At 38.6% G+C, this 27,048-nt stretch overlaps 1 protein-coding gene across 1 annotated transcript in view; it reads right to left on the reverse strand.

Moving 5' to 3' along the window:
- EFL1 (elongation factor like GTPase 1) overlaps positions 1-27,048 on the reverse strand; it is a 135,225-nt gene that overhangs the window by 33,741 nt on the left and 74,436 nt on the right. The window contains exon 16 of the mRNA XM_057543843.1: positions 3,888-4,019. Coding sequence (XP_057399826.1) covers positions 3,888-4,019 — 132 coding nt within the window. The remainder of the gene's footprint in view (positions 1-3,887; positions 4,020-27,048) is intronic.

Raw genomic sequence — 27,048 nt, forward strand, 5'->3', positions numbered from 1 at the left:
ACAGAATTTGAAATATGGCTTAAAAAGATTCTTGCACGAAGACCACTAATAGTACATATCACACAAGCCCAAGGGAATAATTAAAAAAAAAAATGACAAAGCTTTTTGTCAGCTCTCCATCACCAAATTACAAAGTACAAAACAATGTTACCAGTATGAGGACCTAATAAATTCTTTTTTAAATTTTTCCTTATAAATTTATTTGTTTATTTTTGGCTGCACTGGGTCTTCGCTGCTGCGTGTGGGCTTTCTCTAGTTGCGGCGAGCGGGGGCTACTCTTCGTTGCAGTGCACAGGCTTCTCATTGCGGTGGCTTCTCTTGTTGCGGAGCATGGGTTCTAGGCACGCAGGCTTCAGTAGCTGTGGCTCACGGGCTCTAGAGCACAGGCTCAGTAGCCGTGGCTCGCGGGCTCTAGAGCGCAGGCTCAGTAGTTGTGGCGCACGGGCTTAGTTGCTCCGCAGCATGTGGGATCTTCCCAGACCAGGGCTTGAATCCGTGTCGCCTGCACTGGCAGGCGGATTCTTAACCACTGTGCCACCAGGGAAGTCCACAAATTCTTAAGAAAACAAAAACAAAAACAAAAAACCCACTCACATTCACATACACACTTAAATCTGTCACTTCAAGGCAAAGGTGACAGTGTAACAATAAGCAAAGAAGAAGCTTTTTCAAAAGAAAATTGGCCTGTCTGACCAATAGAATACTGCAGAAGTGATATGTGATTCCTAAGGCTAGCTAACAAAAGGTACTGCAGCTTCTGTTTTAGTGTCTTGGACTACTGGCTAAAGCCAGTAACCATTCTGTGCTCCAGGAAAATCAAGCAGCCATGAGGAGAGGTCCCTGTGGAGGAAGAACTGAGGTCCCTAGCAAGCACCAACTTATGAGCACCTGTGAGTGAACCACCGTGGAAGTCCAGTTAAACCTTCAGACGGCTGCAGCCTGCTGTGATATATGACTACAACTGCATGAGACATCCCCAAACTGAGCCCTTCCAAAATTCCTGACCAAAGGAACTGTGAAAAATAATAAGTGATTACTGTTCTTTCAAGTCACCAAATTTTGGAGTAATATGTTAGGCAGTATTACATAACTAATGCAACTATAAACCACAATCATAAATAAATAATACATATTCACCTATTTATATATACAGTACATATCTCCATCAAAGACAAATAAGAATATTTTAAAGACAGTTATTTCATTTTCATCTCAATTTTTAAAGTAATTTCTATGTTTGTGTGTATTTCATAATGTACATAAAACATCAGCACAAAAGTTCGTGTATCTATATAAACGTATGTATAGAGGGTTCTTTTATTTTAACTGATATGGATAAAGGATGAAAAAATTCTGGAAACCAGTAACTCTGCTCTCAGGTAAACAGAATTTCTTGGATTCCTAAAAATAAAGATCCAGAGGCAGGAGTCTGAATCCTGATTCAACCACTTACTAACTGCTAACTGTAAGGCCATGGGCAAGCTAACTAACTTCTCTAAGCTTCAGTTTACCTCATGTGAAGATGAGGATAAAAAATAGCACAGGGCTGTTGAGAAGATTAAATGAGATAATGTCAAATCCTTAGAATGTAGCACACAGTAAGGATCAATGATGACGCTGAAAATAATAATGGCTTTGGGCATGTGGAGTTCTCTGTGTCTGGGTGTTGGATTTTTTTTTTTTTTGGGTGTTGGATTTTGAGTAGACCCCGTGGGCATGGAGCAAAGTGGCGGCCACCATGACATCTGGACCTCAGCTTAGGAAGTCAGAGAAAGAAAAGTGGAAGAACAAATGCTCGGAATGCCTTCACACCGAAAGAAGAGTAAAAAGGCTGTCTTCGAGATTAGTTAACCAGTTTGTCAGCATGAAAAAGAAAAGAGGGCCTGGGGACACATGTTCTATTCAGAAATAAACAATGCAACTGCCCAGTGCTTCTCAGGGGCAATACTACTGGGAAGTTGAGGTATAGGAGGGTGGGACATCCCAATAGTCATTAGACATGTAATCCGTAGAGAGAGGGGCTATTGCCCCAAAGTAAGGATGGGCATAAGAAACTAGGGCAAAGAGTAAAGAGACAATAAATATCCTCTGAGGGCTCAGAGGAATGAGACTAGCGTCAAGAGAAGTATTCCCAGACATTCTAAATGTAAAATAAGATGTTGACACTGTAGTAACAAGAAGACAGAACAATGGGTATAAACTTCAGACATGGAAATATAGAATGGGGTACACTTCAATAACATAATCAAGAATACACATGGCAAATCCAGCAAGAATAATATACTTGATTGGGAAAAGTAGCAATACTCCTTTTAAAATTATGAAGAAAACTGGGTGCCCCTTCTATCATTTTAGTTTATTATTTACAAAGTTCAGAAAAATCTAATGCAACACATATGAGGAAATAAATTTTGGCACTCAGATGGACAATCTTAAGTAATTCTGTTTATTTGATTACCTTGTTTATGAGAAAGAAATTAATCTTACTGAGTCTGCTATGGGACAGGAAGTAAGCTAGGTTCTAGGATCTCTCATCTCATGTAGCCAAAGCTGTACAGAAGGTGGTCCTTTAGGACTGGGCTTTTACTCGGCTTGGATAATAGCACAGAGTAGCACACAACTATTAAACAGACTCCAAAAAATTATACATTTCTTTTAAAACATTATAGCTTAAATTCCTTTAATCCCTGTTTTAAAAGTAAGAAATAAGATTTAAATAAATACTAGAAACACCTAAGAATAAATTATGGTTGCCAGACTCAAATGTTACAACTTAAATAAAACTGAGCTTTCTTATATTGTATGTACTTCTTAGGGTTGGAGGCAGTTAGCAAGTAGAATAAAAGAACAAACCATGAGGGGCCGGGATCTGGACAAACCCACAAAGAGGAAGCAGGCATTACAAAGAATGGCGTAAATCCATGCAACAACCAAAGGCACTGTCAGTCCACAATGACAGCCCAGAAAGCATGCCTGTCTGAGGCCCAAGGCAGATAGCTATTTACTAAGACTGAGCCCAAAGGCCAGAGATGCAGTCCTCCAAATACATATCTGCTCAAGGGTCCCAGGGATCCTCAATGGCTAGAATATGTCTTAGGAACTGAGGCAGAGACAAGCTTTCAGAAGGCCCCAGCTCTGGGGAGAGGAGGGATATACAGATGCAGGGGCAACGAGGCCATTATATACCTCAACAGAAAACTGCCATTTTACACATTTGTTCTCTGGTTTCCTTAAAGCAGTCTGGAGATTCTTCACCAACGACCACTAAGCACTGGGAACAGCAAAGTCACAGGGACTAGAGGGGTTAGTTACAATCATGGGAAGTAAACTACAAGAGTCAGTGAGGACTGGCCAGGCAAATGGTATAAACCAAAGACTAAGAATTAGTTATTATAGGGACTGGCATATGTGGGTGTCATACAGCCAGAGAGAAAGAGGCAGGAAGTGCTTTCTAAACAAAGAGGAAATGCTCAGTGTCCAGATAATCTAGCAAACCTAGAGGGAAGGGGATATGAATTTTGAACCAAGAAGCTTGGGATAAGATTCTAAGAACCATTCACATAAAACATGAACTCTGGTAAGACACCACGCTGTGCCAGGGTTCTGGGGGATGCAGAGATGACCCTGTTTCTGCCATAAAGAAGAATACAGTGTCCCTGGAGGGCGAAGGTGACTAAAGACTCCCGGTTCCTAAGACAGAGGTTAGATTCCCCTCAAAATGTTGGTGGTCTGTATGGCCTCATGGCTGGGCAGGTTACTCCTGTTATATACTTTCATGAAAATACATAGTCTACTACTGAAACAAATCATGAGGAACCAAGCATTAAATGCAAGTATTTTAAAAATGTAATGAACATCACATGCTTTTAAAAACAAGGTCATCTTACTTGGGTGTTTCGGTTCAACAGCAACCCTCACAATAGGGGTGGCTTCAAAGTTGAGTGGTATAAATGGCGGGCAGGATGGCAAGGTACACAGTGTTGCCGATTTCAGCACAAAGTCTTGAAGGCCTCCTATTCCTGCAGGGAGGAAAAGATCCATGGAGTCAATAAAAGATGATAAATTCTGAATTTATGTTAGAAAAATAACAACATCAACCCAGTATATATGTCACAGAGAAAAAACACTAAACAAATTGGGCTAAAACACACCTACTTTGACCACAGAAATGATCATGTCCAGAAACATATGTCTGAAAATACTAATTACTTTTTAAATTGTAACTCTTAGTTTTTAAAATACATTAATTTGATGACGATGAGTCTCTACTGAAATAATCTCTTTTGCCAAATCTACTTGCTTGTGGGTAAAGGGAATTTAGAGACTTTTAGAGGAGAATATCAGTTATTCCCCCACCTCCCTCTCTTGCCCACTCTCCACTTCAGGCTCCCGGCTGATAGTTGCATAAGGCTCTAAAGCATACATATTTGTCTTTGAGCAGATAGGAGCAGAGAGAATGCCCCAAAAAAGTGAGATGAAGGGGTCATATTGAACCTCACATCCAGAGTAAGAGCAGACAACATTTTCGAACAAATTAAGAAACACAAGGGCGACTTTTGTGCTTTGGGGTTAAAGAATTAAGAATTGAAGAGGGCGTGGAAGGGGAGGCTACCTGTTTTAGGGGAAGGTGACATAGGAGAAATGGGCAGGGATATTTAATCGGCAGTCTGCTTTTGCATCTCGAGCTTAGCAACAACTATGAAGAGGAAACAAAGAAAACAACATTGCTGCCTTCAGCTGACAAACGGATGTACAGGCACAGGGCGCCGGGGTGCCACACCATCGACCATTCAGCCTGGTGGAGGGGAACTGAAGCAGAGGCTTCTGACACACAAGCTTGGAAGGTGGTTTAGAGGTTTCTTTGAGTCTGACCATACAGTGTGAAAAGTCCCCTCCCACAGCCCCTTCCGAATGCCTCCAGAATTCACCATCCCACTACATTAAGGGATCGCTCCAACTGTAAGAACACCTTCCTTACATTAGGCTGAAACGTGTTTCCCCCATCTCTACACATTGTTCTTAGTTCAGTTCTCCAAAGGTCCACAGAAAATGTGCTTCTTCTACTTTTACCAACTACCCTTTGGATTTCAAAGGCATCTGTCAGATCCTTTTAATCCTTTCCTGCTTCACACTAAACCTCATTAGCTCCTTTAACTGTTTAGTTCATGACATGACTTCTAGACCTTTCGTGTGCAGGGGATCCTCTTCAGACTACAGTTTCCAAGGAGCTAAATTCATTCCCAGTGCCTCTGGTTTATTTATTTGGTCAAGGTCTAAACTTATTGCTGTCCTTCTTAGCCCAGCACACAGAGAGACCTATACCTGGCCACAGCTTCTTGTTAATGCCCTCCATGTACCATGATGTAACACATCTGGGTCTGCCCAAGTTTCCACCAAGTCTACTAGAAATAACAACATCTCCCATGAGGCTAGGGGTTTAGGAAAACCCCACAGTAAATATTCTCTTTCAAACCTCATCCATCCTGCTTCTGACCTCTGATTAGCATGCATTTCCTTCCTGCACACACAGCACATGGTTTCATGAAAAGATAAATGCTGGTCTCTCCTCTGTATCACCAGGTTTGCAGGCTGCAGAAGGTCAGTATATTTTGAACACTGTCTCTTTAAACTTCTGGTTTACATTTTGCTGTTCAAATCACCAAATCTATTCTTGCTACTTAGATATGCCCAGATTTGTGAACAGATTAAAAACGTGCAAAAACAGAAACAAAAAAAGTCAATACCACAGTATTCCTAGTCAAGATTAAGACTTTATGGAAAAAGTTATGCTCCAAAGATAGTAAAAAAGTCACTATCTGTAATATGCCACTATTTTAACTAATTTTTTAATATAATTTAAAAATCTAAGAAAGGAACCATTAGAGTTATTTGGCTGAATCACAATAAAATGATTTAAAAATCACTGTGAGAATTTCTTGATGTACTATCAGATAATTATTAAGTGTACAACTTGATATTTATACAAAACACACTTTAAAACAAACTTTCTGTTTTAAAAATAATGCCATCAGGTACAATTTTGAAAAAAAAAAAAAAAAAAGAAACAAAACAAAACAAAGCGCCATATACCCATAACCACACCATTTGAATACTGTCACTATATTCATTCGATGTATTTCCTTTTTTATTCCCTCCTCTACTGGCACACATAATTTACACTGTTATAATCTCCATATAATTTTGTGTCATTTTTTTTTCTATTTAAATCACATGATTTTCACTTCAGTTGTTTAAATCACAATTATATCAATCAAGGAGGTATAATTCCTTCACATAAGGTTCACGTGCTAAAGCATTTTTCAACTGGGATTGGAGCTGCAGAATGTGTTTCCTTCAGGGAATCATTTTAGAAGTTTTGGGATGGGAAAAGTGATAGGTCAGAAAAAAAATACGCAAAATTAGCATGGCATGAATTTGTTTCAAGGATGAAAGAGGGTGCAAAGCTTTTTCCATGTATGTTTTCAAAAAAGGCATATGACTTAAATAAAAGATAGAGAAAAAACAGGCTGATGAATATGGAGCAAAAGGAATTTACTAAACACCAAGAATTCTAGCTTGTTTTTATACAAACGCCAGTAACTTTTGTCTGACTGAAGATGAACAATCCAAGTCCTCTCTGGTCCCAATTCTTCTCTATATAACAAGGAGTATTAGACATTTTGAGTGAGTGAACTCTAGCTTACAGGCTGGGGTGACACCTGAGTAAATACTGAGTTCTTCCACTGGGTACACAGGCCCTCACCAGGATGTGTACCATACCCTTCAAACTTTTCTTAATCAAAAATCAGCATTTTGCAAACACTGCCAGACCAAAATTTTTTCCAGGTTCTCTCTAATGTTTCCTTTTACAAAGTATTCCATTTTTAGTTTTTTTTTGAGAAACTGCCATACTGTTGTCCACAGTAGCTGTACCAATTTACATTCACACCAACAGTGTAGAAGGATTCCCTTTTCTCCACATCTTCACCAACATTTGTTATTTGTGTTCTTTTTGATGATGGTCATTCTGATGGGTGTGGGGTAGTATCTCATTGTGGTTTTGATTTGCACTTCCCTAATGATTAGGGATGTTGAGCATCTTTTCATGTGCCTGTTGGCCATTGGCATTTCCCCTTTGGAAAAATATCTCTTCAGATATTCTGTCCATTTTTAAATCAGGTTGTTTTGTTTTTTTTGATGTTGAGTTGTATTAGCTGTTTATATATGTTGGATATTAACCCCTTATGGTCATATCATTCGCATCACTTGCATATGTGACTGATATGACCCAGCAATTGCACTCTTGGGCATATATCCGAAAAAAATAAAAACACTACTTTGAAAAGATACATAAACCCCAATGTTCACAGCAGCATTATTTACAATAGCCAAGATATGGAAGCAACCTAAGTGCCCATCAACAAGTGAATGGATAAAGATGTGGTGTGTGTATGTATATATATATATATATATATATATATATATATATATATATATAGAATACTACTAAGCCATAAAAAAGAATGAAATTTTGCCATCTGCAGCAACATGGATGGACTTGGAGGGCATCATGCTAACTGAAATAAGTCAGACAGAGAAAGACAAATACTGTATGATATCACTTATTTGTGGAATCTCAAAAATACAACAAACTGGTGAATATAACAAAAAAGAAGCAGACTCCCAGATATGGAGAACAAACTAGTGGTTACCAGTGGGGAGGGGGGAGGGCAATACAGACATAGGGGAGTGAAAGGTACAAAACTATTGGGTGTAAGATAGGCTCAAGGATTTATTGTACAACAGGGGGAATATAACCAATATTTTATAATAACTGTAAATGGAAAGTAACTTTTAAAAATTATATACAAATTTAAAAAAATTTTTTTAAGTATTCCAGAAACAAGCAATGTTAAGGAGCACATCTTTTATGATATGAGACTGAAAATATTGTGTGGGCCCTGAGAGATGGATTGGTCTTCTGTCGACAACTTTTTTTCTTTAACAACCCCCTGCTGCACCAGCTGAATCAATCTAGGATGAGGGCACACTGGCAGCAGTAAGATGGTGAACTCATTACTGAATTCTAACACTGCTTGCTGGGGAGGAGCCTGTCAGCTGTCTGGAGAGAGAACAGCATTACTATCTTCAGGAAAGTTTCGATTTGTAAACTGCTCTTTCATTGCTGGTATAAAAATAATACTGGGATTAAAAAAAACTTTGTGGGAAAACGTGTTACTGCTCTAGCTAGAATATGGTCTCCTAATTGCCAAAGTTGTATTTCAAGACAACTTTAACATTACTACACCCAGAACCATCAACCGGTTCCTCTTACACTGTTTAATAAGACTGAGTTAATAGATTCCTTTAAATCTTCATAGTAAATGCAAGTTATGTATCATGGATGTCTACAGAGCCTCAGGCCTATGAGAGCAATAAACACTACTTTAGAAGAGATATGAGGATTCAGACAACTATTAAAACAAAACAAAACCTTTTTTTTTTTTTTTTTTTTTAAAGTACAGGTTCCCAGAGTAGTTGGTGAGAACCTAGAAAACCTTTGGTTTCAGAAGACTACCTTCTGCTCTAGGTCCTTCTGTCTTTGAATACCAAAGAAGCCCATATCCTCTGACTCTTAATTTTACGCCCTTATTCTGCACCTTCCTGGAAACTCAGATTCTGCTCTCCTTGAGTCAACTACATAGGATATCAGGGGATCCATGCACTTTATAACTCTTGTCACGGAGGGAGCAGGCAAGTAGGTACAATAAATATAAAATGGGCTTTTTCCAAGCCTGCCTGCCGAGCATCTCCAACGCAGACCAGTATTGCTGAAGTTTTCAGAGGACTGGTCCAGTCTGTCCATGATGCTAAACAAGTTCCTTAAATCAACTGCCCTTTACCTTTTTGGTGTTATAGGAGGCCCCGGGGAAAACTCTTGCAACAATGACATCACCATGTCAAGATTTTTTTCCTTCGTAGGGACAGATGGAGCTCATAACCAGCTAACAGTTACATCAAGATCTGGGGTCCTTTTCTCAGAAGAGAGACTACAGTAAATGGAAAATGTAACACCTTAAGAATCAAAACCTTTTTTTTTTTTAAAAGAGCCATCTAGACTTGCTATCTTCGTCTATATTCCAGAACAGGTGGAAACGTGGCCCTCAGGGTCCAGAACCATTTAAGGGAGCTATAATTAGGTGTCATGGTGGAGTCTCAATTTATGCATCAAGACCACTTCCATTTATGCCAGACCACCATTCCTGCGAAACAGATGACTCAGTAGAGCTGGCTGTCACCAAGGGAATTTACACAGTTGGAAGGGTCTAGGATTAAAATAGTGGAAGAAATTTCACCTTGGACCTGGAGGCAATGCAGAGTACCTGAATGGTGCCTAATATTCACTCCGAGTGAATAAAAGGGCAGTTACTTCTGACTGTCTCTTGGTGTGTTATACCATGATAAAGGATCTACTAATGCTAGCCCAGGAGAAAGGAGGAAGCACATTAATTAATTAAAATATTTGAAAACAATGTTTTCTATTAGAACAGAAACAGATGTGAAGGACTGTGGGGAAGGGAATACCAGGCCAGGGGCACAGCATATACAAAGTGCTGGAGTGTTGTGGGAACCCAAAGTAGTTCAGAATACCTTATGCATAGAATACACCAAGGGGCTGGCAAAACAGGAGGGTGAAGGAAAACAAAGAGATTATCAAGGGACGTGGATATCAAGCTAAGCTTAGACTTTACTCTGAAGGGTGTGGATATGGAAACAAGTAGATGAATTAGAGAGAAATGAGGTAAGCTATCAGTCTTGGTGGTTACGTAGGAGCTGGAAAGAAGGGACAGGAAGAAACGAGGATAAAATCCAGATTTCTAACTTGGTAAACTAAGCATTTCTCTACCCTTCTTTTAGGTTCATAAGTTTTTCCTATTGTTTTTATTAGTTCTTCATGTAATAAACATTTTAACTCTTATCATATTTTTTTTCTCCAGACTATAGTTTCCCTTTTGATTTAGCTTCTATTTTTTCTCTTTAGTACCTTTTTGAGCTTTTTCTATTTGGTGTCTAAACTTCAGAGCTTACAAACTTCAGTGCTCTCAAAGAACTGATATTTATTCAACTTTCTGTTAGTTTTCCAAGAATTTAGTTTTATGGGCAGGGGCACAACCAGGCACTTTCATAAAGTTTCTTCAATGAACAAGTGAACCTGAGAACAGTTCCTGCCCTCAGAGCTTAAAATCTGGAGGCGGACAAAGGCAGATAAACAGGCAATTACAATATAATGTGATAAATGTCATAATAGGAAAAGCACAAGGTTTATGTGGAGAGAGAAACTGAGAGGTTAGACTTCCTAGCAAAGCTGACATGTAGGAGTATCTGAGATAACTCTGCAGATGCTGTGGGAGGAGAGTGTAGAGGGGGGAAATGGCACCACTGGAGGCCCAAGTGAGAACCCGAAGTTATTATCTACAGCTGCAGTGTGGAGCAGAAGGCAGGACTGAAAAGACATTTTCATCCCATTCATTTCCACTTCTCTGAGATCTTGCAACTGCCATCAACTTTTTTTCCTTAGTCAACATGCATTCTTGTGATGTTTGATTTGGAATCAGAAGGACTTGAATTTAATTAAAGCTCTAACCTTATGCCAGCTACCTAATCTCTCCCTAGTTTTAGTTTCCATATATATAGCATGTGGTACTTTCATAGGGTTACTGTGAGCCTTAAGTAAGATAATCAAATAAAGAGTTACAGTCGCTGGCACAGAGGGAGCACTCAATAAATGGAGGTGGTGGCAGTGGTGGTTATAATTGGTTGTAGTAGTAACAGTAGTTGTCAGTAATAGTTTTGTTAATCAAAAAGTATTTTTTTGTGTATAGTATGAAGTGCATATTTAATTTTTATATATACTATTAACTAGTTAACTGTAAAGAAGGTTATAATAACTTCTCTGTAAGGTACAAATTCATAATCATATCCATTTATAAGCTTTGAATCCTGTCCCACTGACCTAAATTTATATTTTGTATAGTAACACATGGTTTTAAGTGATGCTCCTTCAAAGATGTGATTCCAATTCAAATGATTTCAGTAAAATGGAAGAAGTGTACAATGTTTAGCACATAAGAAGAATAAAATGCCTAGTATAGTTTAAAACAATGCTGGAAATTTGTTTTAAGATTTAAAAAGAAAAAAAAAAGAGATATGGCTTTACACAACCAGGAAATTGTAACCAGATTTCTTCTACCTTTAAACTCGAAATATTTCCAAATAAAAACAGGAAGCAGAGTCACTTCTGGATGAAATGGCAACTTCATCACAAGTACACAAAAGATCCTAGTTGAAATGATCAATGGAAGAAAACTAAGGAAAAACTGAATGAATAGTGAAACTAGACAGGGCACTTCAAACTTTGAGCTATTTCTGTTAACTGTAGATCAAATTAAAGAAAAATAGCAAGTGTCAGGTTATAACTCCATTCTTGAGAAATTAACACAACTTAAGAAAAATGATTACATACATAGTGTACTAGTGGTGGTCTATTTGATAACAGACCAATGGAAATGAAGAGCCTAGAAACATGTATGTGTGAGGGTAGAAAACCTAATGAAATGGAAAAAATAATACAATTGCATCTCTATCATACACCATCTAGAAAAATAAATTTTACATGGAATTGAAAGCACAAGTCATAAGATGACATCATACGACTGAAGACTGATAATGTCTTACTATATTATAAAATCTACAAAACAAAAATGCCATAAACAAAGTGAAAAGTTATAAAATAGATGTTTTCAATGTTTAAACAAGACAAAGGATTAGTAAGCATAATATATAAAGAACTAGTACAAATCAGTGAAAGAGACATGCAACCAACAGAAATATAGGCAAAGAATATAGTTTCAAGAAAAGACACTAAAAGAAAAGGAAGCTCTAAACATTAAAAAAACATACAAAAAAACCCTTAATCGCGTTAATAATAAGGTAAATGTAAATTAAAACAATGAGATACTATTTCACACCAATACAACTGGTATAAGTCTGAAAAGAAACCACGTTTGGCAGGTATGTGCAGAAATTATAGGTCTTATGAACTGGAAATGGGAACAAAAACTGTTACAATTATGCGGGAGAACGATTCTGTGATGTTGAGCCAAATACAGACTGTGCAACTCACCAGTTTGATTTCTACTCGTATATCTCAAATCAGTGTGAGTAGCAGGCACAATAGTGTTACCAGTAACATACCACAAACAGTGGTACAACTCTAGTGGTACAAATCTAGGTGGTTTGGTAATTACTGGGAACATTTCTGGTTGGGGTCGACTACAGGCATTAGTGGGCAGAACCAAGGACCAGTGCCTTGGAATGTGTGCAAATGTCCCACACAAAGAATTTTCCCAAACCACACAGCTTTTGAGTATTCTGCTGGACAAACCTATTAATAACGACCTGAGTTTAGATTTAACTCCATTTTAAAAGTGAAGTATTTTTTGCCCAATTTAACACATGTTGAATTTTCAGGAATTTTGTTCTGAAAACGAGCTACTCACCGTTTTACCAACAGCCACTCATGGCACCCCAGTCATCAGTACCATACATCTGCATCAAACTGCATCTGTAGCTGTCACATTCATGGTGACTACAAGTATGTATCTAACTTGATTATGCCATCTAGTATAGTCAGATTGGAACATTTACACACTGCAGGGTACTTCATTTTATTGAAAAAAAAATTCTTTAACCAGAAGGTAAGAAAACAGCCTTTTTGTTTCTCCTGCGCCTTGAATGCTTGCATTGTTTGAATTATCACACAGCAATAAACCCTGGGATTATGCTGTAAACGCATTATATTTGAATTAATACAATTTAGGCCCTAAAAACTGAAACTGTGCTCTCACCTCTGGGCTGCCAGACTTGGATTTCCCTGGTGCCTGGAGTCCGCAGAGGGAGTCTTGGATTCCTATCTGATAGGGAGCTGGAATGTTTCTTGAGGTTAATCAAGGTCCTGAGAGTGAGGCGTCTGATAGCCTCACACTGAAGGCCCTGTTCAATCTTAGTTCCACGGAAAGACCCTAATCTCCGGGTCCACTCACAGGCCACCCTGGTATTAGATGTGAGAATGCATCACCTGATGCCACCCCTGTGTCCTTTACCATTTGTAATGATCACTTTTCCAATGGTAAATATTTTCCTCAAAGTCAAATCAGGAATTATGGAATTTAGAGGGTCCTATTGAACCTTACATTCTAATATATTGTGATTTCTTTGCGAGTAGGGCTCAAAACATTGGGTGAAGGAATACTTCACACAATTCCTGTGCTTTTTAGATTTATGTCAATAAATTTCTACTGACACTTATGTTTACAGGTCTGTGCTGAGCACCTTGGAGGAGACAGAGATGAAGAAGACCAAGATCCTGCAACTTTCTCTCATTTTAGTATTACAAGTGCTCCTAAAGCACTTTTAAAACGCAGTCACATTCTTGCTGATAATTTATTCCAATCCCTGAACCTTGGAGCTTGAGATTTTTGTGACCATCGCCATGTGTCTGCATCTGGATGTGGCACAGTTACTATGGCATGGCACAGACACAACTTACTTGTACTAAAACCTACCAAAGAAATGTAATTCCTAAGGGGAAAAAATAACAATGATAGAATGTTAACGAAATTTTAAGCAAATATAGGTTATTTGAATTCAAGCCAATACTATTTCCAGTGCATGCATTACTTCCCTGTGAGAGGCAGCTTTCAAAGCAGTTCTGTTATTGTGCACCAATCACTTCACAGACCAATGAAGTAAGAATAAGTACTACAGGTTGAATTTTTTAATGTTAATATTACTACTATAAAACTACAGTAATCAAAACAGTAGGGTACTGGCACAAAAACAGAAATATAGATCGATGGAACAGGATAGAAAGCCCAGAGGTAAACCCACACACCTATGGTCACCTAACCTATGACAAAGGAGGCAAGAATATACAATGCAGAAAAGACAGTCTTTTCAATAAGTGGTGCTGGGAAAACTGGACAGCTACATGTAAAAGAATGAAATCAGAAGACTCCCTAACACCATACACAAAAATAAACTCAAAACGGATTAAAGATCTAAATATAAGGCCGGACACTATAATACTCTTAGAGGAAAACACAGGCAGAACACTCTGACAAAAATTGCAGCAAGATCTTTTTTGATCCACCTCCTAGAGTAATGAAAATAAAAACAAAAATAAACAAATGGGATCTAATTAAACATAAAGGCTTTTGCACAGCAAAGGAAACCATAAATAAAACAAAAAGACAACCCCAGAGTGGGAGAAAAGTATTTGCAAATGAAGCAACCAAAAAACAATTAATCTCCAAAACAGACAAACAGCTCATGCAGCTCAATATAAAAAAAACACAAATAACCCAATCAAAAAATGGGGAGAAGATCTAAACAGACATTTCTCCTAAGAAGATATACAGATGGCCCAAAAAGCACATGAAAAGATGCTCAACATCACTAATTATTAGACAAATGCAAATCAAAACTACAATGAGATATCACCTCACACCAGTCACAATGGCCACCATCAAAAAATCTACAAACAATTAATGCTGGAGAGGGTTTGGAGAAAAGAGAACCCTCCTACACTGTTGGTGGGAACGTAAACTGGTAGAGCCACTATGGAGAACAGTATGGAGGTTCCTTAAAAAATTAAAAATAGAACTACCATATGACCCAGCAATCCTACTCCTGGGCATATACCTGGTGAAAACCGTAATTCAAAAAGATACATGCACACCAATGTTCATTGCAGCAATATTTACAATAGCCAGGGCATGGAAGCAACCTAACTGTCCATCAACAGAGGAACAGATAAAGAAGATGTGGTACATATATACGCTAGAACAGGGGTCCCCAACCCCCGGGCCGCAGACCGGTACCAGGCCGTGGCCTGTTAGGAACCGGGCCACACAGCAGGAGGTAAGCAGCGGGCGAGCAAGCAAAGCTTCATCTGCCGCTCCCCATAGCTCCCTATTGCTCGCATTACTGCCTGAACCATCCCACCCCCCCATCCCCCTCCGGCCTGTGGAAAAACTGTCTTCCATGAAACTGGTCCCTGGTGCCAAAAAGGTTGGGGACCGCTGTACTAGACTATTAGCCATAAAAAAATAACAAAATAATGCCATTTGCAGCAACATGGATGGACCAAGAGATTAAGTCAGACACAGAAAGACAAATATCACATGATATCGCTTATATGTGAAATCTAAAAAAAAAAAGGGTACCAATGAACTTATTTACAAAACAGAAGTAGAGTCACGGATGTAGAAAACAAACTTATGGTTACCAGGGGATAAAGGGAGGAAGGGCTAAATTGGGAGATTGGGGTTGACATCTACACACTACTATATATAAAATAGATAACTAATAAGAACCTGCTGTGCAGCACAGGGAACTCTACTCAACACTCTGTAATGGCCTACATGGGAGAAGAATCTTAAAAAAAAAAAAAAGAGTGGATGTATGTATATGTATAACTGATTCACTTTGCTGTACACCTGAAACTAACACAACATTGTAAATCAACTATACGCCAATAAAAGTTTTTTTAAAAATCGTGAAAATATATAAAAACTGGGTATGGTTTGGTGCAAAGAATATATACTTCTGTAGAAAGTCAACTCTAAATAAATCTGTGCTGGAACTATATACTCAATATAACCCATAAGGGAAAAGAATCTGAAAAAGAATATACACACACACACATATATATATGGCTGAATCACTTTGCTGTACACCTGAAACTAACACATTGTAAATCTACTGTACTTCAATAAAAAATATTTTTTAAAAAATGAAAAAAAATGTTAATGAGGCTTTACATTATAGTAGTAATGGGTTTTAATTTTATAATATTATGAAAGCTCATCTGGTTAGTACTGGTATTGTAAAGCAATCAAACCTCTTTATAAAGGACAAAGGGATCTATGCTAAAGAGTTGGATTAATGTAGACTCAGTTAAAAAAATAAGTGAAAATAATTAAAGATGGGGCCTCAGATTTATACATCCATTCTCATTTGCTACCCTCTTGTAAAATGACAGATCAATAAATTTTCTACGAGGTAGCAGTTCTCATTACTATCTAAGAACACTCTAAATGCCTATCAGTATAGGACTGGTTAACTAAATATGCTATACGTGTCAAAAAAAAACCATACAGCCACTAATAAACTGAATTTTGAAGACTACTGAGCCACAGATAAAGCAGAATATAAAATTCTACATAGATAAGATTTATAGATAAAATGAAGAGAAATATAAAAATGAAAATTATAATAGTGGTGAGATTAAAAGTGATCATCTTTAAATAAAAAATATTTTGATTTTTACTATGAAAAGTTATTAGACACAAGCTACAAGAACTAAAAATTACACAAATTACATGGGTATTTAAGCTTTTTAAAGAGCTGCCATTAACAGAATCAAATGGATATAAACTATACAAACTGATATATGGCAAACGTGACACTGTAGTATAGTGGGGATTTGCTAATGATTTTAAGTCAATGGCGTATCCACACTGGCAGAAACAATCAATCTGACTTCCATCTCACACCACGTACAAAAACCAATTCAGATGGATTACAGGTCTAAATCTCATAAGTTAAAAAAAAAAAAGTCTTCTTCATGACTTTGGAGTAAGCAGATTTCTTAAACAGGACACAAAAAGCACTAATCTTAAAAAACTGATAAATATTAGACTATATTAAAATTAAGAACTACTGTTCATCAAAAGACACCACTAGAGAACAGAAAGGTAACTCACAGAGTAGGAGAAATCTGCAGTAAGTATATCCAACCAGGGACTTTTATGCAGAATATATAAAGAATGCCTACAAATCAATACAAAAAAGGCAGAGAATCTTAAAAAAAAAAAGTAGACAAAGACTTAATGATAATTCATACATGAGTAAAAGTCAATAGTTAATAAATAAGTCAAAAGGAGTTTAACTTCACTAGTCATCAGGGAAACCAACTACTATTCCATACACACCAGAATGGCTCAAACAAGAACAAAAACAAGTGTTGGTAAAGATACGTAGCAACTGGAACTTTCAGGTCCTCCTGGTAGAAGCATAAATCGGTACACTCACTAAGTCTGAACATAAACCTGCCCTATAACACAGCAACTTCTCTTCCAAGAGACATGTGTACAGATGTTCAGCAAAAGACATGTACAATAATATTCAAAGCAACAATATTCATAATGGCCAAATATTGGAAATAAACTAAATGTCCACCAACACAAGAGCGGATAAATTGTGGTAGTCACACAATACAGCAATGAGAATGAACAAATCACAACCATGTGCAGTGACATGGATGAATCTCACAATCAGAATGATGAATGAAAGAAGCCCGACACAAGAGCACATTCTCTATGATTCCATTTGTACAAAGCTTAAAAACAGGTAAAATTAATCTATGATGTTAGAAGCCAGGAGAGTTGGTACTCTTAGTGGTGGAGGGTGCAGGTGGCAGTAACTGGAAAGGCAGTTGGCTTCTGGCATGTGGGTAGTGTTCTGTTTCCGGATTCAGATGCTAGTAACACATGCATAATGTTCAGTTTATGAAAATCTATCAACCTGTGGTTTAAGATTTGCATATTTTTCTATACGACTATTATGCATCAATAAAAGTTACTTAAAAGTGTTATTTGGCTCAAATTACATGGGTATTTAAAGCGCTTCTGAGTCTCTTAGAGATGCCATTAGCTGCAACTATTAAAGATAAACCATTTCAGAGCCTTTAAAAAAGAACTGGCAGCAAAAGAGTGAGCGCATGGTTTGTCTCCTGTATCTTTTCCCTCCACATCATCCAAGGAAGAGTGAAAGGTGTCTTTCACCTCAGTGTCCTTACACGGATTCTTCTGAACATGTCTGTCCTTGAGCAAATCACTTCTCTATTCAAGTAAGTGCAGCCGGCCTCCTCCCGGCGGCACAGTTCTGTCTATTCTCTGGTTCCTGATGCTCTCCAGTTGATCCATTCAGAAGATGGTCCTTTTAAATACCCACTGGAAGATACTATAAATGGTTTAGAAAACTATTCTTTGGGTTTTTGGGTCTGTTTCATTTTGGGGGAAAACAAAACAATCCCCAGCAAACATCACACAATTCTCTAAGGCTGCCTTTATTTATGTATAAAAAACGTCCAACACATTAACCAAGATTTTCCAAGTGTCTCCTTCCATTCTTACCAGCTACCGCTGCTGAAATCTAACCACCATTAGAGAAAAATAATCTCAGCTCACATCATGGGAAATGTTTCTTTGGCTCTAAGAAAAACAGAGAATAAGTGCTGTGAAAAAGTAGGTCAGCAAAATAATATGAAAGTTGTTTACAGCTGATTATTTCCATAACACTGTCCATGGTGGCCTTGTGTACATGGGTCTCTTCAGCAAACACCCCAGAAACACTCTGAGGCAAGATTTTCATTTCTAAGTGATAGGAGACCCACAAAAAGGGTATGTCAGGCGACCCTCCTTTACTCTACCAAGGCACTTGGGTATGTTTCCTCAAACAGCCACAGGTGTCCTTCTGATTTATTAACAAGCTCTGTCCCTAGTGAAACCTGTTGCAAACTAAAGAATTCACCGTAACAAAACGCAGAAATGCTAATACAGCATCTGTAAAGAAGCTTCCGTAAGACAAACTAATGTGAACAACTGACTCAAGACTTCCCAGTCTGTGCCTACTAAGTAGAGTTAGATGGGCAATAACAAAATCCCACTGGCTCCCTGTCCACACCAGTTCATACAGGGCCTTCATCTTCCTGTCCATCATCTTCTCTAGGAATCCCAGGGGCTGTTCCTCATGGGCTCATGAGCTCACACTTGCCACAGGTACTTAGGCACTGGTGTTCTCATGGTGCAAAAACTCTGCAGGGGTCTCTGATGTAGGGGGAATGCTTCTTCTGTATGCTATACCCTGTTAGAGCACAGATAATGCTTGTGACCCAATGTCTTACAGAGGCCAACTCTTACCTTCCAAAGGTCTCAGTCATGCGAGCAACAGGGCTGGGCCAAAAGGCAGATCCAGTGACAGGTATCATGCCATTCCTCCCCGTGGAGACTAAGGCTTGGCTACTGGATTACCCTGTCATGTCTGGTTTCTTGTTCCTTTGGAGAAGTTTCCTTCCAGGAGGTACCTCAATCATCTTCAAGGGCCCTTTCTACCAATATCTGGATATGCTCCCCAGAAGGTAAGCAGTCCACGCTGAAGCTGATCCTTGGTACTTAACTATTTGAGTTATTATTCGACATTAAGAAAATGGCTCATGGTATTTGGCTCAGGAGCAGAAGAGAGCAGCAACACTACTGAGCACCCTCAGGCAGTGGGAAAAGCCTTCAGGGAGATACGGAAGCAGCCAGCTTTCCAGTACCATATCAGGTTGGTAAATGCCTCATCTGGAAAACAAAATCATCTCTAGAATAGTCTATGTTTTAGTAAACATCAAGGGATTTCTTTCAAACTTTGCACACAACTTTCATAGCTTGCTGGTAAAATAGCATTGTCGCTGATTTAATGACAGAAACATAAAATGTATACTTCAGCAAGTCCTTAGAGCTCCTCCCTTTCACAGGTGAAGAATCTGAGGGGTACAGTGGGGAAAGACTGATCCCAGATCCCAGTCGCTGGCAGTTCTGGAAAGAGCCCAGTTTTCCTGACTCCCAGGAGGAGGGTTTTTTCCTTTATGCCATGCTTCCTCAATGTGTTCCAGATAAGATGAATTACATTTTTCCAGGACCAATAAATAGTTATAATATTTCTGCTCCTTTCCAAAATCATTGAAATCTCATTCACATGCCTTTCGTCCCCAGTGAAGGAAAAGTAAAAATGCCAAATCTGTTAAAGAAGAAGGAGAGGGGAGGAAGAACTGGTGGGGACAAGGAGGGAGTGGGTCACCCTATCTATCCCCTGTAGAGCTGCTGAGCACACAGGAACAGAGTGCACCAGGGTGGAGAAGATGAGGCAATAATTCCTGAAGACTCCAGTGCCTATGCCCAGGATCATCCTTATGGAGGGGCAAAAGGGCTGGGCAAGTAAACACCTGGTGCCCTGTCTACAAATATCTCCAAATAGGGAAAACTGGTTTATAATGAACATCAGCTGAAACCTTCAAGGGACAAATGAGAGGGAAGTGCCTTGCCAATGTAAACACACTCAGATAAGGAAATGGGGAGAGAGCACTAGCTGTATTTTATCCCAGCTCCTACCCCTTCACTGGCAACACTTAGAATCTCAGGTGTTCATGAACACCATTTAGCTGTGCTGTCTTCTTTTCTCTGATCTCTTATCTCCTCCCCATTCCCACTCCTGCTATGGCTTTACTACCTCTCCACTCCGAGAGTCACCAGAATGTCTGGCACCTAGTAGGCCCTCAATAGATATTTGCTGAATGAATGAATGAACCTCATGTGTGTTAAATGTCAATTAAAATGAAGCAATAGCTGTGATTAGACTGGCAGAAAACCCAGAGCCACTACAACATAAATATAATACAATGATTGTCATCATAGCACTGTCTGAAACAGGAAAACCACCATACAGCAAACTAATTATTCATTAGGAAGGAACTGGTTTAAAATACTTGTGGTACATTCATAAAATTTATTTAGCCATGAAAAAGAATATAGTAAATTAGAATGTGATAACACTTGAAGATACAGTACTGATAAAATATTCTAAGATATATTATGATAAAAAAGCAAAGTAGAGTAGAACAACATTAATAATGAGATTCTTTCCCTCCCCTTTTAACATAAGAAGATATACTTGGAAGATGTTGGTATACTTGGGAAGAAGATATACATGGTATATGGGTAAACCTGACTAATTGTCAAGAACAACAGCTAGATTCTTAAAGTGGGCCCTTCCCAAAGAATATGGAATGGATAAAATGATATCCCAAGTTCCTTTAAGCTCTAAACATCTAGGGTCTTATGACTCATTATGAGCAAGTTTCCCTTCCACACAAACATGGCACACTCTATGAAAACTCAGTACACGACTTTGTCCTGAATTTGACTGTGATACAATGATCCCCAGACGACAAATAAGACTTGAGTTCATTTGTATTTTTGCATTTTGCATACAAGTCCAGGAAAACAATTTTTAAAGCCTCTGAATATCACTTAAGAAACAGTTTCATTGTGATTATACTTGAGGATGGAAAGGAAAAAAAAAACCAGTTACTTGATACATATCAGATTTATTATCCTCAGTGACAACACAGAAAATCACAATTAATCATGCAAAAGAGCTGCAGAAGTGGAAGACCCCTGACAGCCTGTTTGCTTAAAACAACCTGCTGCAACGTGAAATCTCCTTCATAATATCCCTAAGAGAAGATGGTCACAGCAGTCCACTTCCCTGATGGAGGAGCATGAATTCAAATTTATGTATGTGTGTGTATGAACTCACTTATCATTATGAACATCTACTGCATGACAAGTCCTCTGGTAGGCACATGAATATGGCACTGCCTCTACCCGGCAGGCTCTTCTTGGCTTTCTTGTGTTGTATTCAAATCACATTCCCTGTTATAACACCACTGCCTCTAGCTGTACTCTCTGGAAAAACACAAGCCTTTTAATACTTTTGAAAGCTAGTTATCACACCTTCCGCACCACTGCTGTTTTCATAAAACCCCCTAAAAACTTCTATTCCCTCTATGCTCCGTATATAAATTTAACAGAGGAAAGTACAACATTTAGGTCAAAAAAATCAGTTGCCCACACAGGTATATTTTTAGGCAGTCATTTCAGTTTCACAAAGGTTTTCAGTCTGTGGTTGACAATAGGTTTGCTGCAAACTAACAGTCTGAGGTAGCTGCTAATTCAATCTTAGGTTTCCTTCATGAAGCCTGGGAACCAACAGAAGGTTCCAACAATAGTCACCTATATTTGAAGTATTATTCTGTTAGGAAGGGCAAGGACAAAACTGAGTCCACCTAGAAATGGCAGAAGAGGATGGCAAGCTGCCTGTAAACCATATTTTACAGTCATGAAGCATAAGGAGCCAAAATGTGGTTTGAAGTCAGGTTTAATTACCAGAGCAGTCAGCTTGCAAAGGCACCGGCAGACAAACACATGGGAGGAAAAAACTGGGCATCCAACCTTCTATCAAGGCTGGAGCCTCTCCGGCCTGGGGCATCTGTAAAGGGCATGGGATGGAAAGACAATGATGAGATCTGCAGGTAAAAAGGATCTCCCAGCAGGAAAGAGGACTTGGTGGTGACAGCCCACTTATGACCCAGGTTTCGGGGGCAGATGGCAAAACTAAGCGAGGACTTGTCCAGGGAATTTTACTATGGAAGCCCCTTTGCTATATATTAAGTATTAAAATTATCAATTTCTCAAATGTGGGGAGGAAGAAAAGTTGCTAATCATATTTTATAATAATTTTGCCCTTAATATAAACTCTGTTTTCTTTAGTAACTCAAATAAAGCGTTACATATGCCAAGGTATATCTGCCTAATTCTTCAAGCACATGGGATAAAAACAGATCGGTCAGTGAAGTCTGTTTTCTTAGCAGGCAGCTCTCTCACTTGCTTCTTTGGTAAGTTCACCTCATTATTTTTTTGGGGGGAGAATACTTGCTCCTTAGGATGTGGTGTCACACCACCACTGAGGGCACGTTCCCTTATTAGTCATCACTGGTCACTGGCCCTTTTGTCCCTGCTCTACTGATCATGTAACACTACTACTCCACTGACTGCAGCAGAAGCCAGCTGAGGAGAATAGGGTTGGTGATAAACTGCACCCACCCTCCCTAAATCTGATGGAAGGAGCTGGAAGAAATGTAATAACAGAGGTTCTAAGGATGGTCTAGCACTGCATTTTTAGCCGTTTTGAATATTATCACTGGGTTTACAATAGGCCCTTGTGTTCTCTGTTTGTGAATAGGGTCAGCTGGCAGCTGGTTAAATTTCTTAGGGAGTTACTGAAGCCAACATTAAAACAAAACCAAGCACAGGATTCCCTAAAAAGTGCAAAGCACCGGGAAGTGTGCCCAGAAGAACAATGTCAGGTTATCTTATGAGTCCAAGAGCAGAATACTCGAGCAGTACATATTATTAATGAAGGGCTCACCTTTCCAGGGTGGCTAGTGTCAATCATGCTTTCCTCCCCAGGGTTTTTGGTTTCCACTCTATAGGGCTGTGGCACTCTAGGACCTCAGAGGTGAGGAGAGATGTGAAACAGGCTAGAAGAGGGGCTAAGAAAAGCGACCCAATCTTACAACTGTCATTATAATTGGTGGTAAATCATTATTTTTAATCTAAATATCTTGTCTTTGATATTGTTAGGGAAGTCATCATTATAAATATCTATCTTGGAAAGCACTGACTGCTATATTACTATGCAAAAGATCTGCAGTTGAGATATCCAGGATTCTCAACAGTAAATACTCCTGGTACCCACAGGAAACAGCAGAAGCCAAAAGAAAATTCAAATCATGACTATAACATACATTCACAGCAACCTCTGAAGAGTGATTTAGGAGCATTCAAAAGAGTTCTTCTGGCAATGGAGAAGACAAAACCCTGCAATCAGGATGACTTGTGAAGCGCTGAGCCCAGCTTCCTGGTGCAGGTGGGGGTGACTGACTGCAGTGCTCTTCTCCCTGAGAAGGAACCCAGTCCTCCTCCTGCACCACAGGTCATGCTTTACTTCAAATCAGGGCCCAGCTACACTCTCCCAGCAGGACCAACCACAAAAATAAACGACACCCAGGCTGTAAAATGGGAGGCACAGCAAACTGCCCAAGAGAGCACAGACACTTTGCAGTGCTCTTTCATGCCCTACTGAACAGTCCCTCCAGCATTTCATCTCCTACCTGGTATGTGGGGAATTTTTTCCCACATCTGGAAGAAAATGGAAGCCAAGTAGACTGTAAGGAAGAAGTTGAAAGTTCCTAACTCCCAAATTCCTCAGAGACTGACAGATAAGGGATTACTGGATGAAATGGGGTAAAACAATCTACTCTACAGCCAAAATAAGTATAATCATAAAAACAAAGAAATGTAAAGTCTTCTCATCTGAGGACTTTGGGACAAGAACAACTTAAAGAAGGGGGTGAATAAAAGTCCACTGTTCAGCTAAAAAATTAGGAGACCTTCGCTTCCCCAGACTGTGTTATTAACATGAAGCAAATGTGTCAGCGAAGGAAAAGGAAAAGACATCTGTCTTTAAACTCCCCGCCGCAATGAGCTCTCAGAGACAAAGCCAGTTTGAGTTCTGCTGACCATACAAATGAACTCACTATATATATATATATATAAAACCCCTCTTCCAGAAGTCATGTAGTTCTTAGTAATGCTGTGTGTGTGTATGTGTGTGTGTGTACACACACACACCCTTCCCCACCACCCTCCAAGTTAGGACATTAGGTCACCAATTTTCAAAAATAAAAGATTAAAATTACATCTCCACCCGACACAGTAAGCCAAGATAAAAATCCACATGGATTTAAAAGTGACATATGTATGCATTTTGTTTGTGTAAGCAATACATACTAAACAAAAATGGAGTGTTTATCAGGGAAAAGGACAAGACTATTAACTTTTCTCTATATGCCATTGTTTTGCTTAATTCATTATATTGTTTATCTCCCTAAATAAAAAGAGAGAAAAATGAATTAAATTATATAACTTAACTTTTAAAGATGGTTGAGTTTAACAATCAGTTAGCAAAATTCCTGAAAAGTTAACAATTGGCTCTTGACCATCTTGGCAATTGACCATTTCCCTTTTCTGTGTCCTGTAGGGCCTACTGTAGATTTTCCACACCTAAGCTTTCTAGAAATAACTTTTCGGAGCTTCCAGTTTATATGAGTTCCTGTAGAAACAGTCTATAACCTTCATGGTACCAAGGCTGACTCTGCTCTTACTTGCATGACCACCCTGTACCCCCTGCAACTGACATCTCATGATGATGTGCAACTAATTCCAGTAACGCAGGAGCTTGCTAAGTAGTCTTTTGAGCACCTCCCCCTCCCTCCACCCCCCACCTCACTGGAACCTCAGCCTGTAGTGATTTTAGCTAATTTCTAGAGCTATGTTGTTTATCATTTCCTTGAACTCTGAATAGAGGTCACCATACCACTTGGATGCTCTGTTTTACCTTCTTATGTAAGCTATTTTTGATCTGTTTTTAAGAGTGATTTCAAAAATGTTCTCTATTATACATCACCTTACAAAGGAAGTTAGCAAGGGGATGATGACAAGCACCAGGGCTAACTGTAGTGCTTTTCTACAGAGGACGCACTTGTCAATGAGCTAAGGAGCAAACACTGTGACATATATTTGGAGTTCAAGTTTCATTTTTTTTTTCCCAATAGTGAAGAAAAAATATTGTGAAATGGGTATCACTTCCACTAAGGCTGTTTGGTTAAGATAAAATGCAAATGTTTTAAATCAAGGGGTTACCTATATCCTATAGTTAGTTGCAAATTTAATTTCTACTTTGCTCCAAAGGTGATTTAAGAGATTGTATTTTAATATCTAACTGGTGAGAATTATTTTGAGTAACTTTTTATTACTAATTTCAAGTTTTAGTTTATTTTATAGTATAACAGCCAGAGCAGTTTATATTTGAGGGACTTTATTAAGATTTTACTTGTGACCTAGAATCTGATTTTAAAATCTGACTTTTACATAGAGTACAATGTTTGATGTATGCCTAGTGAATCCAGCATACATTCTAATGGGGGAACTAAATAAGCCCAGAAGGTTAGAGAAGTCATGAATCACATTTTTCTCCCTCTCAAAGTTCTGGAGACAGAAAAAGAAGCTTGATGTTGACTCCATTTTCTCTGTTTAGTGGGTATTCTGCTTTAAACTACCTGGATTTTCTGGACTATTTTCCTTATTCTTGAAATATTTCTAAGAGTCTTTCTCTCCCGCCCTGCCCCCCCCCCATCCGTAACTACACCCATTACTCAGGGTGTCCTTTCACCATGAGGGCCCAAGTCCACAGAAAATTTTCTCCCGTTCTTTCTTTCTAGTGTAGACGCATACACACACACACACACATTCGTATACACATCTATACTGAATTCTCTGTGTTTATTTTCCATGTTTCCAATCTTTTCACTCAGAATTTTAATCTTTTTCCTTTTTAGTTTTATTAGAATTTCTTTAGCTTTCTTTTCACTCACTGATTCAGGTTTCTTCAGTACTGAATCTGTTCCTCACCACTTTGTTTTAAAATCCTACAACCATGTTTTTAATTTCCAGTAATTTTTCCTCCTCTCAGATCATTTATTTTTCGTGACTATCAACTCTGGTTTTATCAATACAATACCCTCCTAATCTTACTTTGGATAATTTATTTTTCTAAGTTTTCTCCAGGTCAGACAGTCCTATTTACTCTTGTCGCTCAAACTGGTCTTTTTCTTTTGAAATGCTGTATCTTTCTGTATGTCCGTTGGTGTCTTCTATGTTCACTCGAAGAGAGGAAGTGTCCATGTTAGTTTTCTGAGTGATAAACTGTGACAGATAGTACACAGGTTTTCTGTTCTCATCTTGAGTCTTCACAAAATGAGGAGGGAGGAGTTTAGAGTTATTGAAAATTTCTTTGCCATCTTGGTGATGCAATTATCTCTATGGTATAAGAAAGGGCCAGCAAGTAGAATCAGAGAAGAGGGTTTAACTTTTGTCTCAAATAATATCTTTCTCATGTCCTGAGTAATATAAGCAATAATACTGATTTAATAGGGGCGTATGGGTGTGTGTGTGTTTGTGCACAGGCATGCACAAATTATCTTTAATGTCTGTGGAACATTTTAAAAATGGATACTAGGTCACAAGTAAAATCTCAATAAAGTCCCCAAAATATATGCTGCACAGCTATTATTTGATTCTCTGATTCACCTAGACTTTTTCCATCCTATTTTGCATGCCTACTGTGATTTTTAAAAAAGAAAAAAAAGGATTATCTGTCATAAAAATTATTTAAAACGTATTTCCACCTCTTTAGGTA

The sequence above is a fragment of the Balaenoptera acutorostrata genome, chromosome 3, assembly GCF_949987535.1.
Source record: "Balaenoptera acutorostrata chromosome 3, mBalAcu1.1, whole genome shotgun sequence".
In the NCBI taxonomy this organism is placed as follows: Eukaryota; Metazoa; Chordata; class Mammalia; order Artiodactyla; family Balaenopteridae; genus Balaenoptera; species Balaenoptera acutorostrata.